Below are 17,591 nucleotides of genomic sequence, written 5' to 3'. Positions count from 1 at the left end.
AGAGAAAGCTTTAAGGTTAAAAATATTACACTGGCAATAACTGATTTTGAGTAGAAAAATTAAAGACTGTAGAGTATTTGGAAATAACTTGGCTTCCTCTCAGTGAATTCGTGTAAAATTTTCCTTCCATCTCATGTTACACAAAGAAGTTAATTCATAAATCTTCCTTCCTGCAATTTTATAATCTTTCAGCCTTATTCTCCTCGTTACATATAGGAATTAGACTGTCTCATGCCAAAAGGGAAATTCCCTTCTTACAATGAAAATAAAATTCATGACTTGGATGCAATGGTCAAAGATGCAAGTTCGGCCAAGGCCAGGACTAGGGTAAAACAGATGAGGGGAGGGGGACACCTAAGGAGGAAGCACTTTTCAGGGCCAAGTCAATTTGCCTCCATTGCCTCACTCTGGTCCCCATATTGGTTGAGGTTCTCTAACTTTACCAAAGAACTATTAGATGACTTCCTATGGGAACAAAGTGACACTTCTGTATGGGAATACATTTCCTCTTTCTCCTTTGCTAGGAAGACTTCCAGCTGACTCAAGCCTCTAGACTATTTTGTCAAACAACTTGTCTTAGTTCTAAATCAAAGGGAGAAATAAAATGGGTCAAGACATCTGGGCTCCATTCCAGGAAGTAAGATACCCTGTTGTGCAAAGAGGGACAGTTTTGATTTTCTTATATTGAGTAAATACCTGTGCACATTACCTTCACCTAATTCCCAAGGAAGAGGTAGAATACACAATGACAGAAACGTATGTGGACCAGATATATCTAAATGATGTCTTATATTGAAAAGCTGCAGTAGCGTTTATATTTGTATATACAACATAAAATATATCAATGTATACATTGCATGAGTAGATTGGTCAGTACTTACAGCAATGTTAGAGAGGAATTTTGATATTAGTTTTTTTTAAATCACAGACACATGATGGAATATACAATTTAGATTCTATGAACAGTATCAAATAAAATTTTAATTTTATTGCCAGTTAAGTTTCATGTGCTATAGGTCATATTCTAAAAACTACTCTCCCTAAATTGATGAGGGCTTTCACTGGTTGAGTAAATTTAATATCAGATTAAATTGAAACATGCTTATACTTTCAATAATTGAGTTAGCTTCATATTTATAAAACTTCTTTGTAGTCATTAAAATGAAAAATATTATGATTTAATTGCCATTAAATTTATATTTGTGGACTTATGAGTCATTCTAAATAGGAATTGTAGAAAAGGACATTTTTCTTTACACAATTTCAGTATCAATTCTAGATATCATACTAGCTGATATTTTATTTTCTGTAACAGATGCATTTAAAATGTACAATATCTTTGAAATCACAGTATGAAGATTTAATGCATCAAAAATAGTTCTTATTTACTTTACATGGGAGATTAGTAATCTTTCAAATATTACTTTTTTGTTGTTGTTTTTAGAAATGAAACTAGAAATTTTTGGTAAGTAAAGTTACCCAGGTAAACGTTTAATGGTGACTAACACTGACATCCCTTCCTCTGAAGGGATTTCTGAAATGAAATGTCAAGAAATTCACTGATAAGTGTTTGTCCAGAGAGACAAGACAAAGGAGAAAAGTGCCATCTTTCACCACCTAGAAGGTGTGATTAGGGTGCCTGCATGGGTTTAGCTGTTATGGTTAACTATCAGTCCTGGTGCCCATTATAAACCTCCAGGGCTTAGAGCTCAGATGTAATGTGTTCTTCAAAGAGAGACCTGGTGGTCTCAAATAGATAAAGGAGGGAAAGAAGGATGCTATACAAATGTGCAGAGAATTCCTCTCACCCAGTGATTCTGATGGGCAGAAAGACCTTGGGGAATGGTTTCTCCAATTCTGGATTTCCACTCCCTTCCTTCCTCCCACACAAGGACCTTGCTTCATTCTAGTTGATATGAAGAGTACTGTAGCTTTTAGTGAGAGACACTCATTAGGAGGTATATGTTTTATATTATGAAATCAAATTATATCAAGTGCTATCATATAAAAACATATTATATCATATACTATTATTAATTCATGCCAGAAACCAGTATATAAGCATTATCAAATTAAACATGTTAATATTTAAAAAGCTTCCAGACTACAGCCAGGATCCTTGCCAAGCAAATCATGAGAATGTCTAGGACATCATGCAGCACCCTTTATTTTGGAATTTTAAAACTTAAAATTGGAAAACACTGCAGTATATAGTAATGGAGGAAAAAAAGGTATTCTCCAGAAGCTTTTAGTTAGGCAAAAAAATATTTTTACCAACTCTTGTTTAAATATTTGCTAATTCTAAAAATGTCCCTTGGGAGAGATGCATGCCCTAATGCAGACCTTGTGACGGATTATATAAAAAGACAGATTTCTTAGTTCACCCATGAAGAATCACTGTAATAAAAATACTTTCCCTCCATTCACCATCATTTTCTAAGCATAAAGAAAAACTTAATGAGTTTAATTGATCAATACTACAAAATATTTCAGGGCACAGAATAGACTTGAGGAAGCTTGCACATAAATCTCTTTAATTTCTAATACAAAACATTTAAAATAAATCTTTAAATGGAAATGAATGTTATTCTAAAATGTAAAATTTTGATTTCAAGGCCAACTACTAAAATATATAGTCTATTGTAATCAAGTCTGATTAATCTGAAAGAATAATGTTGTTAATAAAATGATATTAATTACAGATTCAGAGAAAAAAGAAATTTTTGGATAATTTATTATAATTCTAGGTGAAATTGTACTTATTAAACACAAACCTTTTTTTAAGACTGGAAGGTTAGCCAAAAACTCAATGTCCTGAATTTTATTTATTGGATGAAAAATTTTAATATTATCTCATTGGCTGAGTTAATTACAGCATAAATTCTGTAAATGTCTAAAATTTGAATTCATTTCTATTTAATAGACATTTTGTAAAAGATAATGAAATGAAAACATAAATGCTACTGAAAAAAAATCCATACCTGATTTTTAAGTAATCGATGACAGCATTGGCTTGTTTTATATTAAAGACATTCCATTCCTCATTTTTCTGTGAATGGGATGGTCCTATTTCAGCCATAACTTCTCCAAGCCATTTTATGCTGTCTTCCAAGGACATATGCAGTGCTAAAATAAGATCCAGAGAAGTCTTAAGCATTATTTTGATAGATGTTGGATCTATCAAACATAAGGACAATCCAAGATGTCCTTAATGTGCAAATATTTACTTTTTCAATATTTGTGAGGACAATGGTAATAGCAATGTTTTTAATAAGTTAATAATTACATTTTGTGTAAAAGAATAGCAGCTGACACACCCAACAATTGTAAATTACTGTAATGCTACACAATTGTCTAAAGATTTTGTTTCCATTTTAAGATGCAAAGATAATTTAAAATCTACCTAAAAATTACTTTAAAATGGAAAATATAATTTTTAATGATCTTAGAACAAGAGCATATATGGAAATGACACAAAAGTTGTTTGGATTAGCTGGTGAGGAAGACCTACATGGTAGATTCAGTTACTGTAGACAGGAGAGTTGAACTCAGAACTGAAAATGTAAAAGAACACAGTCAACCAACACTTGGCTTTGGCTGATTGTTAACATGTGGGAATTTGGGACTGAAGATTTTCAATAGATGCCAGAAATATGTATTTTTATGTAAAACATCAAGATATTTTTTTCTTTTCCAAGCTACAGACTTATAACTTATGTAAGCTGTTTCTCAAATGTATGCGTGGTGGTGGTGATGAGAGCCAGATGACAGCGCCGAGTGACGCTGACACCACTTTGCCACCATTACCAAAAATAAACAAGTCAATGATTGTGGTCTCTTTTCTTGCAACTAAAAACAAACAAAAAAGCAAAAGTATCTTGCATGGCATATGTCCAGTTGAAAAAAAAGTAGATAAATGTCAAGAGCCTTAGACTTAACATTTATAGCATCTATAATACAAACAGGAACTTCCATCTTCTTTTTCTATTTAATTATGCTCATTTTTACTTGTGTCAGGCAAAATATTACATCACACACACACACACACACACACGCACGCACACTGACAGGTGACGAGTGTAGAGGTAAAACTGAAGAGTCTGGAGGTGGAGAGCTAAAAGTCTCTAGCAAAGATGAAGTTGCACCGGCTTCTTGGAGGAGGTGTCAGCTTGGGGCCTGGAGGAAGGCTCTGGGGAGCACTGTGCTGTTCTATGTGAGCCCCACCTGCCCAGTCAGTCCCAATCAAACCTCTATCTCTCCCAGGAAACCATCAGTAAACTTTCCACTTCTTGCTAATGGAGCGAATTTTTCAGGGCAGCAAGAGGGGGTAATGCACAGGATTTATGAGAACATAAGCTGATTGTTGGACAGAGCTTCCAGTTACACAGCTACTCTTTCACTCTGGGATGTGTTATGACCCCAGATTACTGATAAAATGACAGTAAAGCAATTAAAAATTTTAGGAAGACACTATAAGCACTAATTTGCAATTTGTTTCTTCTAGATTCTTTTCTATCTGTAGGAATTAGAATGAAGCAAACTATGTAACAATTAAAAACTGGTTTAATGGGGGGCAATTGGTCCCTTTTTCATAGCTTCCCTCCAGATCGTCTTTTATATATGTCAGATACATGAATTATTGCTGGATAACTGGGCTTTCCTATATCATTCTAAGGGGAGCTCAATTATTATTGTATATTTCTTTTCCTATAATAAACTTCTTTTGAAACATTCTTGGGATAATTTCAGAAATGAAATATCTGTTGGATAAAAGCAATTCAAAATCAAATGGGGTGGGAGGGATGGGGTGGCTGGGTGATGGACATTGGAGAGGGTATGTGCTATGGCGAGCGCTGTGAATTGTGTAAGACTGTTGAATCACAGACCTGTACCTCTGAAATAAATAATACATTATATGTTAAAAAAAAAAAAGAAGATAGTAGGAAGGGAAAAATGAAGGGGGGGGAATCGAAGGGGGAGACGAACCATGAGAGATGATGGACCTTGAAAAACAACCTGAGGGTTCTAGAGGGGAGGTGGGTGGGAGGTTGAGTTAACCTGGTGATGGGTATTAAGGAGGGCACATATTGAATAGAGCACTGGGTGTTATATGCAAACAATGAATCATGGAACACTACATCAAAAACTAATGATGTAATGTATGGTGATTAACATAACATAATAAAATTAAAAAATGAATGGATTAAAAATCTGAATCATTTTATTACTAAAATGGTATTAATTAGAGATGCAGAGAAAAAAGAAATTCTTAGATAATTGATTATAATTCTAGATGTAATTACACTTACCAAGTACAAAAATACATTTATATGACTATTTCCTTATGTTGAAATATAATTGACACTTTAAAACTGTTTTTCTATTCTCATGTCTTTCTACAGATAACAGCTTTAAAAATAAGAAAGTTATCATTTCACTTATCTAACTGAAGTATTTGCTCTTTTAAAAATCACATTTAGTGATGTGATTAAAATATGAAAGATTAAACCATTTAAATAGTAAGGGCTGTTAGAAATAAAATTTATCTTTGAAAATTTAGGGTAATGAAAGAACATGCTAGACATAATTAGTTGGAAGACTTAAGATAGTACCTTATAATTGCTACTGACTAGCTAAGTGATCTGAGTTTCATTTTCTATATCTATAAATGAGAATAAGATCAATTTTCAAAATTATAGTGCTGTTGTGAGGATTAAATAAGACATGCATGCCAAATATTTGGGAAACTGAAATGATATGTACACTAGTATATTATGTATGTGTAGTGCTTTCTAGAATCAGCCTAAATCTGGCAACATTTGATATAGTAGTAGGGAGGGTGAGTTCTCACTCACTGGGGCTGATGCTTGTGACTTTAAAAAGTTATTTAATCTTTCTAAATCTCATTTATTTTTCTCATTTTTAAAATGGGGAGAATAATAGAACTATTTCAAGGTTGTGTGTGAATTAAACAAGACAGAATTTGGAAAGCAAATGCACTGTGACTGGCACAAGTCGATCCTACCAAAATGTTACCTATTATTATCATTCCTATTTAGGGGAAAACAGTCAATTTCATAGAACTAAAAGGTATTCTATGGTTATTTGCTAATAGTCATGTTATGTACAGGGGAATAAAACTAGGCCCATGGACCTGGACAGAGGTCAAACACCCGTCTAATACTTGACAGCTTGTCCTCGGTCAGGCTCTGGAAAAACTAGACCCCAAGATCGATACTGTTTTTTGTTTGTTTGTTTAAAGATTTATTTATTTATTTGAGAGAGAGAGAGAACAGGAGTGGGAGGAGCAGAGGGAGACAGCGAGAGAATCTTCAAGCAGACTCCATGCTGAGCGCAGAGCCCGACCTGGGGCTTGATCTCAGGATACTGAGATCAGGACCTAAGTGGAAACCAAGAGTCAGTTGCCCACCGACCGTGCCACGCAGGCTCCCCAAAATGTATATTTTCCATGTTGCATAATCTTTTAGTTTGATCCACTCTGATTCCAGGTGGGTTGTCTGCAGTATGCCTTGTAGCACAAGTTTGAGACAAGGAACAGATCAGAAACTGAATCAGTAGAAAATGCAGTTCCCTCACTAGAATTTTATTAATGGGCAACCACGCTACAGCTAACAGCCCCAGCTACGTTCTTCAGTGCTTTTTCTATTCAAATGTTGCTGGATGGGAATGTTCACTGTGGGCTCAGGCCACTACCACCTCTTAGTTTAAGTGTAAACAGACTTTACCTCCTTCTCTGGCATGCTTGGCTAAAATTATATTCTTTCCTGATGATAGTTATAACCTTGTTAGGTTTAAAGGTTTAGGGGGATTTTTTTTTTTTTTCCCTGCCAAAAGGAGAAACTAGATCCCTGGCTTTTTTTTCTGGTTAGGTTTTACATATGTACTTTCACTCTCTCCTAGTTTATGAGTAGCTGGATGGATCCCGCTCAAGTTTTTAAAATTCATTTTTTAACTGATATCAACAATATAAAATTTAACACAAAAGAAATATTTTCAAGTCAGTTGTAAGTTATGGAAACAATTTAAAATGGAAATATCTTGTCAAATTTGGAATGTGAGATTCATGAAAATGTTTTACTTCTCTTTATTCTGTTTCTAGTTTGTGAACACTCAGCTAAAAGGTTGCAAAGCATAGGACTGTTCATGTCATATTTTCTTTTTTACAATTTAATTTTTGCATAGGTGATATATTCACATGGTTCAAAAACCATATGTGAAGATATATTGTGAAAAGACTTCCTCAACCTTTGTTACACACATGCCTAGTTCCCACACCCTTCCCTACAGAAAATTTTTCCCCAGTGTTATTGAGAAATAATTGACATATGTCATTGTGTAAGTTTAAGGCACACAGCATGATTTATTGTGAAATGATTGCTGCAATGGGTCTAGCTAACGTCCATCTCATATAGATACAATAAAAAGAAAAGAAAGGAAAGAAGATAAAGAAAAAAATGTTTTCCTTGTGATAAGAACTCAGGATTTACTCTTTTAACAACCTTCCTATATGTCACACAGTGGTGTTAACTGTAGTCATCATGTTCATTACATCCCTAGTACTTATCTTGTAACTGGAAGTCTGTAACTTGACCACCTTCCACCTCTGATAACCACAAGTCTGATCTCCTTTTCTATAGGTTTGGTGTTTTGTTTCTTTGTTTTTTGTTTTAAATTCCACATGTAAGTATGATTGTACAGTATTTGTCTTTCTCTCCCTGACTTATTTCATTTAGCATAATGCCTTCAAGTTCCATCCATGTTGTCACAAATGGTAGGATTTCTTTGGTTTTTATGGATGAATAATATTCCATTGTTATATAAACACCACAACTTCTTTATTCACTCATTCATCAATAGACACTTAGGTTGTTTCCATATCTTGGCTATTATAAATAATGCCAACGTGGGGGTACAGATATCTTTTTGAGTTAGTGTTGTAGTTCCCTTTGGATATACTCCCAGAAGTGGGATTGCCAGATCATATCATTGTTCTATTTTTGTTTTTTGAGGAAACTTCATATTGTTTTCCATGGTGTTTGTACCAGTTTACAATCCCACCAACAGTGCACAAGGGTTCCCTTTTGTTCACATCCGTGCCAGCATTCGTTATCTCTTGTTTTTGTTGATGGCCATTCTAACAGGCATGGGGTGAGATTTCACTGTAGTTTGAATTTGCATTTCCTTAATGACTAGTGATCTTTTCATGAACCTATTAGCCTTTTGAATATCTTCTTTGGAGAAATATCTATTCAAGTCTTTTGCCTATTTTTATATTGGGTTATTTATTTTTGTTCTATTGAGTAGTAGGAGTTCTTTATATATTTTAGATACCTATGGAAAGTTTTTATTAGTTTTTTTCCTGTGTTTTCCTAGTATTTCTTTTTTTAAAGATTTTATTTATTTATTTGACAGAGAGAGACACAGTGAGAGAGGGAACACAAGCAGGGGGAGTGGGAGAGGGAGAAGCAGGCTCCCCGCTGAGCAGGGAGCCTGATGCGGGGCTCGATCCCAGGACCCTGACATCATGACCTGAGTCGAAGGCAGATGCTTAATGACTGAGCCACCCAGGTGCCCTGTATTTCTTTGTATATATAACAAAAACATAAATTCTGAGCCACCCAGGCACCCTGTATTTCTTTGTATATATAACAAAAACATAAATTCTCATGTTTGTCTTTCATAAACAAAATCACACAATTCTACACCTTGCTTTACCTCAATAACAATATACAATTCCCCATACAACACGCAGAAAATGTCCTCACTCTTTTCTTTTTACAGCTGCATAGTATTCCATGTTAGGGATGAGTTAATCCCTGTTGATAAACTTTTAATGTCAGAGTAGTTTTAGCTTGACAGAAAATTTTCAGAAATATCACAGAGAGTTCCCATATAACCCAGTTTCCCATATTGCTAACATTGCTGTGGTACATTTGGCACAACTAATGAACAAATATTGATACTTTATTATTGTCTAAGTTCATACTTTCTTTGGATTTTTTTAGGTTTTAGTTTTTTATTGAAGTCTTTTTTTCTGTCCCAAGATCCCATCCAGGATACCACGTTACATTCAGTCATCATGTCTCCTTAGATTCACGGCTTCTCAGACTTGCCCTAGTTTTGAAAGCCTCAACAGTTTTGAGAGGTACGGGTTGGATATTTTGTAGTAAGTCCTTCAATTTCGGTTTGTTTAATATTTTTCTCATGATTAGACAGGGGTTAATGATTTTGGGGAGGAAGACCACAGTGCCATTCTTATCACATTATATCAAGGGCATATGATATTCAACATGGCTCTTCATTAATGTTGCCAGCTTTAGTCACCTGAGACAGTATTTATTTGGGTTCTTTACTGTAGAGTTCCAGTTTATCCCCCTTCCCATACTGTCCTCTTTGAAAGAAAGTCACTGTGTAGTCCATACTGAAGGGGTGAAGTATTGTGCTTTAACTTCTTAAGGGTGAATTATTTACATAAATTATTAAGAATTCTGTATGGGAGATTTGTATTTTACCCAGTTGATTATTTATACAAATCATTAATTTGTATCAGTATGGATTTGTGGATGTTAATTTTATACTTTGGACTATAATTCAATATACTATGTTATTTTGTTCAAATTTTTCCAACTTTAGACATTGGAAGCTTTTCATTTGGCTTCTCTATTCCATTGACATACCACCATCATTTTGATTTTTTGAGCACTTACTCTTAGCCACTACAATATGCCCCAGGCTCATCTTCTGTATTCCCTGCTCCAGGTCTACAATCAGCCATTCCTCTAAGGAGCCCTGGTTCCTTCTATCTGAGAACTAAATTATAAACCAAGACCTGGTTCCTGGGTATGCTCATTAATACTGTCATTGCTTCTAGGCCCTCTCTGTGGACAGAGCTAAGAAGTATATGTGTGTAAACTTGACATAGAACTATACATCTGTATCTACATTAAATTAAACATGAGTTCGTGCTAATGTCTCCAGGTGATATTTCTAATTTTTTGCTTTTACAAACATTACTGCAACTGATAACTTTATATATGTGTGTGTAAGTGGATATATAGGATAAATTCCCAAACATGGAAGTGCTGGGTCAAAGGGGACAGTACCTTTGTAAATTTGATAGATAGCTGCTAACCTAAACTTCACAGGGGGTTTTAAATATATACTTACATTAGAAATATCAGATAGTACCTATTTTCTTATAGCTTTGAGAGCACAAAATGCTACCAAAATTTTACAGTTTTGTCAATTTGATATATAACAAATGACATTTCTGTGTAGTTTTAATTAGCATTTTCCTTATTATCTTTAATGCTAAACTTTTCATTTAAGAATCACTTGTATGGGGCACCTGGGTGGCTCAGTCAGTTAAGCTTCTGACTCAGTTTCAGGACTCTCAGTTTCAGATTGAGCCCTGTGTCAGGCTCTGCACTCAGTGGGGAGTCTGCTTCAGATTCATTCTCCCTCTCCCTGTGCCCCTCTCCCTTCGTGCGTGTTCTCTCTCTCTCTCTCAAATAAATAAATGAAATCTTAAAAAAAAAAAGAATCTCTTGTATTTATTTAGTCATATCCTTGGCTTACTCTTTTGTTGCATTGTTGGTCTTTTTCTTCGTGCTTCTGCATGCTCTTTTTATATTATAGAACTTAATAGTTTGCTGGTGTCTGAGATGCAATAATTTCCCCAGTAACTTATTCTTCTTTTGATTTTTCTTTTAGTATTTTTTCTTTGTAGACTTTGGACTTTTATATACCAACTTTAATTATCTTTGTCTTTATGGCTTTGGAATTTTGAGGCATAGTTATAAAGATCTTCCCCATCCAAGGTTGTAAGAAATTAATCCATGTTTTCCTACAACATTTTTATAGTTCCAATTATTTTACATTTAAATAAACAAATGATCAACTTGGAATGTATTCTGGTTTATGGACAGAAAGAGGGTTGGATCCAATTTTATTTTTTCTAGATGGACACAATATTATTTACTGAATAGTACATATTTTCATCATAGATTTGAGATGTCATTTTATCAAATACTGAATTCCAATGGTTGGGTCTATTTCTAAACTTTCCATTCTGTTCTTTTGGTCTATTTAGTCATTAACCACTGTGTTCAAATATTTGAGATTTTATAACACTACTACTACTGCTAATAACAAGATATGCTATAACTTATTACACTTTTTAAAGACAATTTGTATTTGCTTATTTTCCATATTTTTGTTAGAATCACCTTGCCAGTAAGTCACCTCTAGGCAAAAATATCAACAACAACAACAACAACAACAAAACTGTTGGTATTTTTACTGCAATACTAATATTATACATTAACTTAGAGAGATTTAGCATCTTTAGGATGTGGAGTGTTTCCAAGAATGTTGGTTTTTCTCCAGTTTTGAAAACTTCCTTGTGACCTTTAAATGTGCTTTGAAGTTTTTTTCATATAGGACTTGTACATTTCCTTTTAAAGTTTATTCTGTTTTTTTTTTTTTTTTTTGTCAGAGCATATATATTTTTTCTTTCATTAAATCCCTTTGTTTTGGGGCACCTGGGTGGCTCAGTCGTTAAGCGTCTGCCTTCGGCTCAGGTCATGATCCCAGGGTCCTGGGATTGAGCCCCGCATCAGGCTCCCTGCTCCGCAGGAAGCCTGCTTCTCCCTCTCCCACTCCTCCTGCTTGTGTTCCCTCTCTCGCTGTCTCTGTCAAATAAATAAATAAAACCTTTAAAAAATAAATCCCTTTGTTTTTCTACATAAATATATATTTTTAAAATTATTATTAGATTTCCTCAATTTTTACTTAATATTTTTTTTCTGTTCAAGGATCCCATCTAGGATACCACGTTATATTTAGTAATCCTGTCTCCTAAGTTCCCCTAGAGTGATCATTTCTCAATCTTTTCTTGTTTTTGATAACTTTGTCAGTTTGGGAGGCACCAGTCAGAGAGTGTGTACAATGTTCCTCGATTTGGGTTTGTCTAATGTTTTCCTCATGGTTGACACAAGTTATGGGTTTTGATAGCTTTGCCTATTTTCAACAGGATTGTTTGTTTTCTTATTGTTTTGAGAGCTCTTTATATGTTATAGAGACAAGTCTTTTGTCAAAGATGTGATTTACAGATATTTTTTTCCCTGTCTGTAGCTTGTCTCTTCATTCTTTTAACAGTGACTTTTCATAAAACAAAAGTTTTATGATTTTATGAACTTTAATTTATCATTTTTTCCCTATATGCAGCATGTTTTGGGGGTCATGTCTAAGAACTTCTTGTAAAACTCCAGGTCATGAAGATTTTCTCCCAGTTTTCTTCTAAAAAATTTATAGTTTTACATTCTAACTTTATATCTATGATCTAATTAGAGCTAATTGTATCAAATAAAAGGTTTAGGCTGAGCTATATATTTTTTCAATATAGATAGAAGTTGTTCCAACATTTGTTGAAAAGACTACACTGTTCTGTTGAATTCCTTTTGCGTATTTATCAAAAAAATCAGATAACCGTTTTTGCATCAGTATATTTCTGAATTCTGTCTTCTGTTCCATTGATCTATAGTTTATTTTTTTTTAAAGATTTTATTTATTTATTCATAAGATCAGAGAGAGAGAGGCAGAGGGAGAAGCAGGGTCCCCGCGGAGCAGGGAGCCCGATGCAGAACTCGATCCCAGGACCCTGGGATCATGACCTGAGCCGAAGGCAGATGCTTAACCATCTGAGCCACCCAGGCACCCCCATTGATCTATATTTTATCCCTTCACTAATTCAACATTGACTTTATAACTTCATAGTAAGTCTTAAAATTGGGTGTATGATTTTTGCAGCTTTATTCTTATTTTTTGAAGTGGTTTTAGCTATTCTATTTCCTTAGCCATTCCATATAAATTTAAAAATCAGCTTGAGTATGTCTAGAAAAAAAATCCTGCTAGAATTTAGATTGATATTGCGTTAAATCTACAGGTCAATTTGGGAAGAACTGAGATCTTTACCATGTGGAAACTTCTAATCCAACAACACAGTATGTTTTTCATTTATTTAGGTTTTCTTTCATTTCTTTTGTCATCATTTTGTAGTTTTTAGCATACAGATCTTGTACATTTTTGTTACATTTATACTTAAGTATTTCCTTTATTTTTTGAGCTATTGTAAATAATGCTATTTATTAAAATTTTGGAATACAATGTATATTGCTAGCACATTGAAATACAATTGACTTCTGTGTTTTGACCTTATTCTTGCAATCTTGCTTAACTTACTAGTTCTAGGATTTTTTAAAATTCTGTTTCATTTTTTATATAGACAATGCTTTCATCTGAGAACAGGGGCTGTTTTACTTCCTCCTTCCCCTTTATTTTTTTTTTTACTCGACTGCACTTATTCCTAAGACTTTCTTTCAGTCGTGTTGAATAGGAGTAGAAGTGGTAAGAGTAGACATTCTTGCCTTGACCCTGATTTTATGGGGAAACCATCTGGTCTTTCACCACTCAGTATAACAATAGGTTTAGGTTTTTTCATAGATGTCTTTTATGATATTGAGGAATATCACTTCTTTTCTTAGTTTTCTGACTCTTTTCTAAAATAATGAATGGATGTCATATTTAGTCAAATGCTTTCTCTGCATCTATTTATATGATCATGTGGCTTTTCTTCTTTAGATTATTTTCATTGATGAGATTTTCAAATATTGAACCAGCTTTGAATTTCTGGGATAAGCCCTAACTGGTCATGTGTACTATTTTTTTATATGTTGCTTGATTCATTTTGATAATGCTGTGTTGAAAAATTTTTTAGTTTATGTTCATGAGGTATATTGGTCTGTAGTTTCTCTCCCTCCTCCTCCTCCTCCTTTTGCTGTTGTTGCTATTCTTCTCTAGACCTGGAGATTGTTTCCTAGAAGTTGAGTAATTCAATCACTTAAAGAGTTATAAGACTATCATGTTATCTATTTCATCTTGCACAAGTTTTGCTGGTTTGTGATTTTGGGGGATTTGGTTCATTTCCTCTTTGTTTTCTAATTTATGTATATAAGTAGTTTTTTCCTAATATTCTGTTAATGTCTGCAGAGTGTCTAGTGATATTTTTTATACCTGATGAAGATAATCTGTGCCTTGTATCTTTTTTTTCCTCAGTCAAGTTTTGCTTCATGTTTATCAATTGTATTGATGTTTTCAAATATCCAGATTTTGGTTTCGTTGATTTTGTCTATTGTTTTTTTTTTTCCACTTTCATTGATTTCTGTTCTTTATTATGTCTTTCTTTTCTGCCTGATTTCTGCTTATTTTTTTAAAACTGGCTTCCTAAGGTTTAAGTTTAGATTATTAATTTTAGATTTTTTTCTATGTATTTAATGATAGAAACCTCCCTGTTATCACTGATTCAGCTGTACCATATAAATTTTCACGTTTATTTTCACCTAAAAATCTTCTACCGGCGCCTGGGTGGCTCAGTGGTTAAGCATCTGTCTTCAGCTCAGGTCATGGTCCCAGGGTCCTGGGATCGAGCCCCGCATTAGGCTTCCTGCTCTGCGGGAAGCCTGCTTCTCCCTCTCCCTCTGCCCCTGCTTGTGTTCCCTCTCTCGCTGTCTCTCTCTCTCTGTCAAATAAATAAAATCTTTTAAAAAAAATCTTTTCTAATATCTGTTGAGATATATGACCCACATACTATTTAGAACTGTGTTATTTCATATGTGTTTGAAGATTTTCCTGATATATTTCTGTTATTAATTTCTTGTTCAATACCTTTATGATCAGAGAATATATTTGTATGATTTCAATTATTTTAAATTTAAGGTTGTTGTATGACCCAGAATACGGTCCACCTTGATGAATATTCCACGTGCACTTGAAAACAGTGCCTCTTCTGTTTTGGGTGGACTGTTCTGTAAATGTCAATTAGACCCAGTTGGTTGATGGTGTTTTTCTTTTGGTTTAGTCTCTTTGTAGTCCAGTCAGCCTCCTGAATTTATATATTTATGCCTTTTGCCAAATTTGTGAAGTTTTCAGCCATTATTTCTTCAAATGTTTGTTTAGCACTATACTCTTTCTCCTGTCTTTCTGAGACTCTAACAATATGTATATTAGAACTTTGGTTGTCCCACAAGTCCCCAAAGTGAGGTTTTGTTAATTTGTTTGCCAATCTTTTTTTCTCTGTATTGTTCAAGATTGGATAATTGCTATCACTCTATGTTCAAGTTCACTGATTTTTTTCCTTTGTCTCCTCTCCATTTTGCTATTATTTCTATCTAATGAGATTTTAATTTTGGTTATTGTATAATTTTATTCTAAAATTTCCATTTGTTTCTTCTTTATACCTTCCATTTTTTTTCATGATTCTTTTTATTTTAACATTTATTTCAAGGATGTTCACAATTGTTCATTTAAGCACTTTTGTAATACCTGTTTCAAAGTCTTTAACATATAATCTCAATATCCATTTAATCTCATTATTGGCATCTATTTATTATTATTTTCCACGCAAGCTGAGATTTACATGGTTCCTTGCTTGCCAAGTAACTTTGGCAATGTTGTTGAAATATATTTGTTCATTTGTTCATTAGGGGAAAAAAAACAACCAAAGTCTGTCTGATCAGTTAATTTCATAACAAATTTGTTTCATTATCAAGTTTAATTATTTTTTCTTCTATCAGTTATTTATCTTTTTGTTTTTTAAAGATTTTACTTATTTGAGAGAGAGAGTGAGAGAGAGAGAGCATGAGCAAAGGGGAGGGAGAGAGATAAGCAGACTCCCCACTGAGCAGGGAGCCCAACGTAGGGCTCAATCCCAGGAGACTGGGATCATGACCTGAGCTGAAGGCAGATGTTTAACCTACTGAGCCACCCAGGCGCCCCCAGTTATTTAACATGGCACTACATACTTACATATAAGCAAAGATAAGATTCTGCCACTTGCAGAGAAGGAAAATAACGCTTTTTTCTCCTCACATACAAGAACTACCAATTCTGCCCTTGTAAGGATGACTAGGAGTGGGAAGGGTGTATAAGGCATGAGTGGCTTCTCTATTAGTTTTGCTAGTTCACTTAAAATTTCTCCTGCTAGAAACTGACAACCAGAACAGAATAGGCTTTTTGTGGCCACAAATAGGCACCCACATATTTTGACAATTCTGTTGTCAATTCTTTAGGGAGAGCAAGGTCTTCTACCTGCTCATTAAAAGAAGAAGAAAAGAAAGTAAAAACAAGCAAACAACCAAAAAGCAAAGAAAAGTTTAAAAAAAGTAAGGAAAGGAAAAAAAGGAAAGAAGGAAGGAAGGGAGGGAGGGAGAGAGAGGGAGGAAGGAAGGAGCAAGCTCTCCACTGACATAAGCATGTCTTTTTTTTAATTTTTAAAAATAATTTATTTTTATTAACATATAATGTATTATTTGTTTCAGGAGTACAGGTCTATGATTCATCAGTCTTACACAATTCACAGTGCTCACCATAGCACATACCCTCCCCAATGTCCATCACCCAGCCACCCCATCCCTCCCAGCCCCCCACCACTCCAGCAACCCTCAGTTTGTTTTCTGAGATTAAGAGTCTCTTATGGTTTGTCTCCCTCTCTGGTTTCATCTTGTTTCATTTTTTTCCTCTCTTCCCCTATGATCCTTTGCCTTGTTTCTTAAATTCCACATATCAGTGAGATCATATGATAATCGTCTTTCTCTGATTGACTTATTTTGCTTAGCATAATACCCTCTAGTTCCAGCCACGTCATTGCAAATGCAAGATTTCATTTCTTTTGATGGCTGCATAATATCCCATTGTGTATGCGTGTATATATATATATATATATATATATATATATATATATATATATATATATATATGCCACATCTTCTTTATCCACATCTTTCAATTGAGACACAAATACCCTTGGGTTTATAGTGCTCATGGGCTTTTTTTTAATGGAGCTTTATTATTATTATTTAAAAAAAAATATTTTGGGGGTTGGAATTTTATTTTTTTTATTATGTTCAGTTAGCCAGCATATAGTATATCATAAGTTTTTGATGTAGTATTCAACGATTCATTAGTTGTGTATAACACCCAGTGTTCACCACAGCACGTGCCTTCCTTAATACCCATCACCCGGTTACCCAATCCCCTCAACCCCTTCCCTTCTCGCCTTTTGATTATATACTTTGAGATTCAGGTTCTAGTTCTGTAGGTTCCCAGCTTGCAACCTTGTCCTCTGGACTCCTTTCTCAGCTCTGAGACCGTGGTTATAATACCTCCCATGCAGGAGTTGCTCTGAGGTTCAATAATGCATGTTAAAGATTAGAACAAAACAGTGCCTAGCACACAGAGCTGGCGATATATCAGTGATAGATTTCTTTCTTCCAAGAAGCAATTGTATTTATTCTGAAACAAAATTTATCACAATGAAAAGTGCTCTAAGGAAGAATTTTCAAATTTCCTATAGTAACTCATTCCAATGTTATATATAAGAAAAAAAAGTCACAAAATCTAAGTGTATGTGTGCAATGTCTATTTAATGGGGCTTAGATATCGACTAAAGTACCTCCTCTCATTAGTCATTTCTGAGTAATCCCAGTAATACTAGTAGGTAAGATGAAATGAAA

General features: G+C 34.3%; 1 protein-coding gene across 2 annotated transcripts in view; it reads right to left on the bottom strand.

Moving 5' to 3' along the window:
- The window catches only part of CABCOCO1 (ciliary associated calcium binding coiled-coil 1), a 134,911-nt gene that overhangs the window by 98,707 nt on the left and 18,613 nt on the right, over window positions 1-17,591 (bottom strand). For both annotated transcript variants that reach the window (XM_027597035.2, XM_027597036.2), the window contains one exon: window positions 2,982-3,126. In XM_027597035.2, the coding sequence (XP_027452836.2) occupies window positions 2,982-3,126 (145 nt within the window). The remainder of the gene's footprint in view (window positions 1-2,981; window positions 3,127-17,591) is intronic.

This window comes from Zalophus californianus, chromosome 15 (assembly GCF_009762305.2).
Source record: "Zalophus californianus isolate mZalCal1 chromosome 15, mZalCal1.pri.v2, whole genome shotgun sequence".
Classification (NCBI taxonomy): Eukaryota; Metazoa; Chordata; class Mammalia; order Carnivora; family Otariidae; genus Zalophus; species Zalophus californianus.
This window is presented reverse-complemented; position numbering and strand designations above follow the sequence as displayed.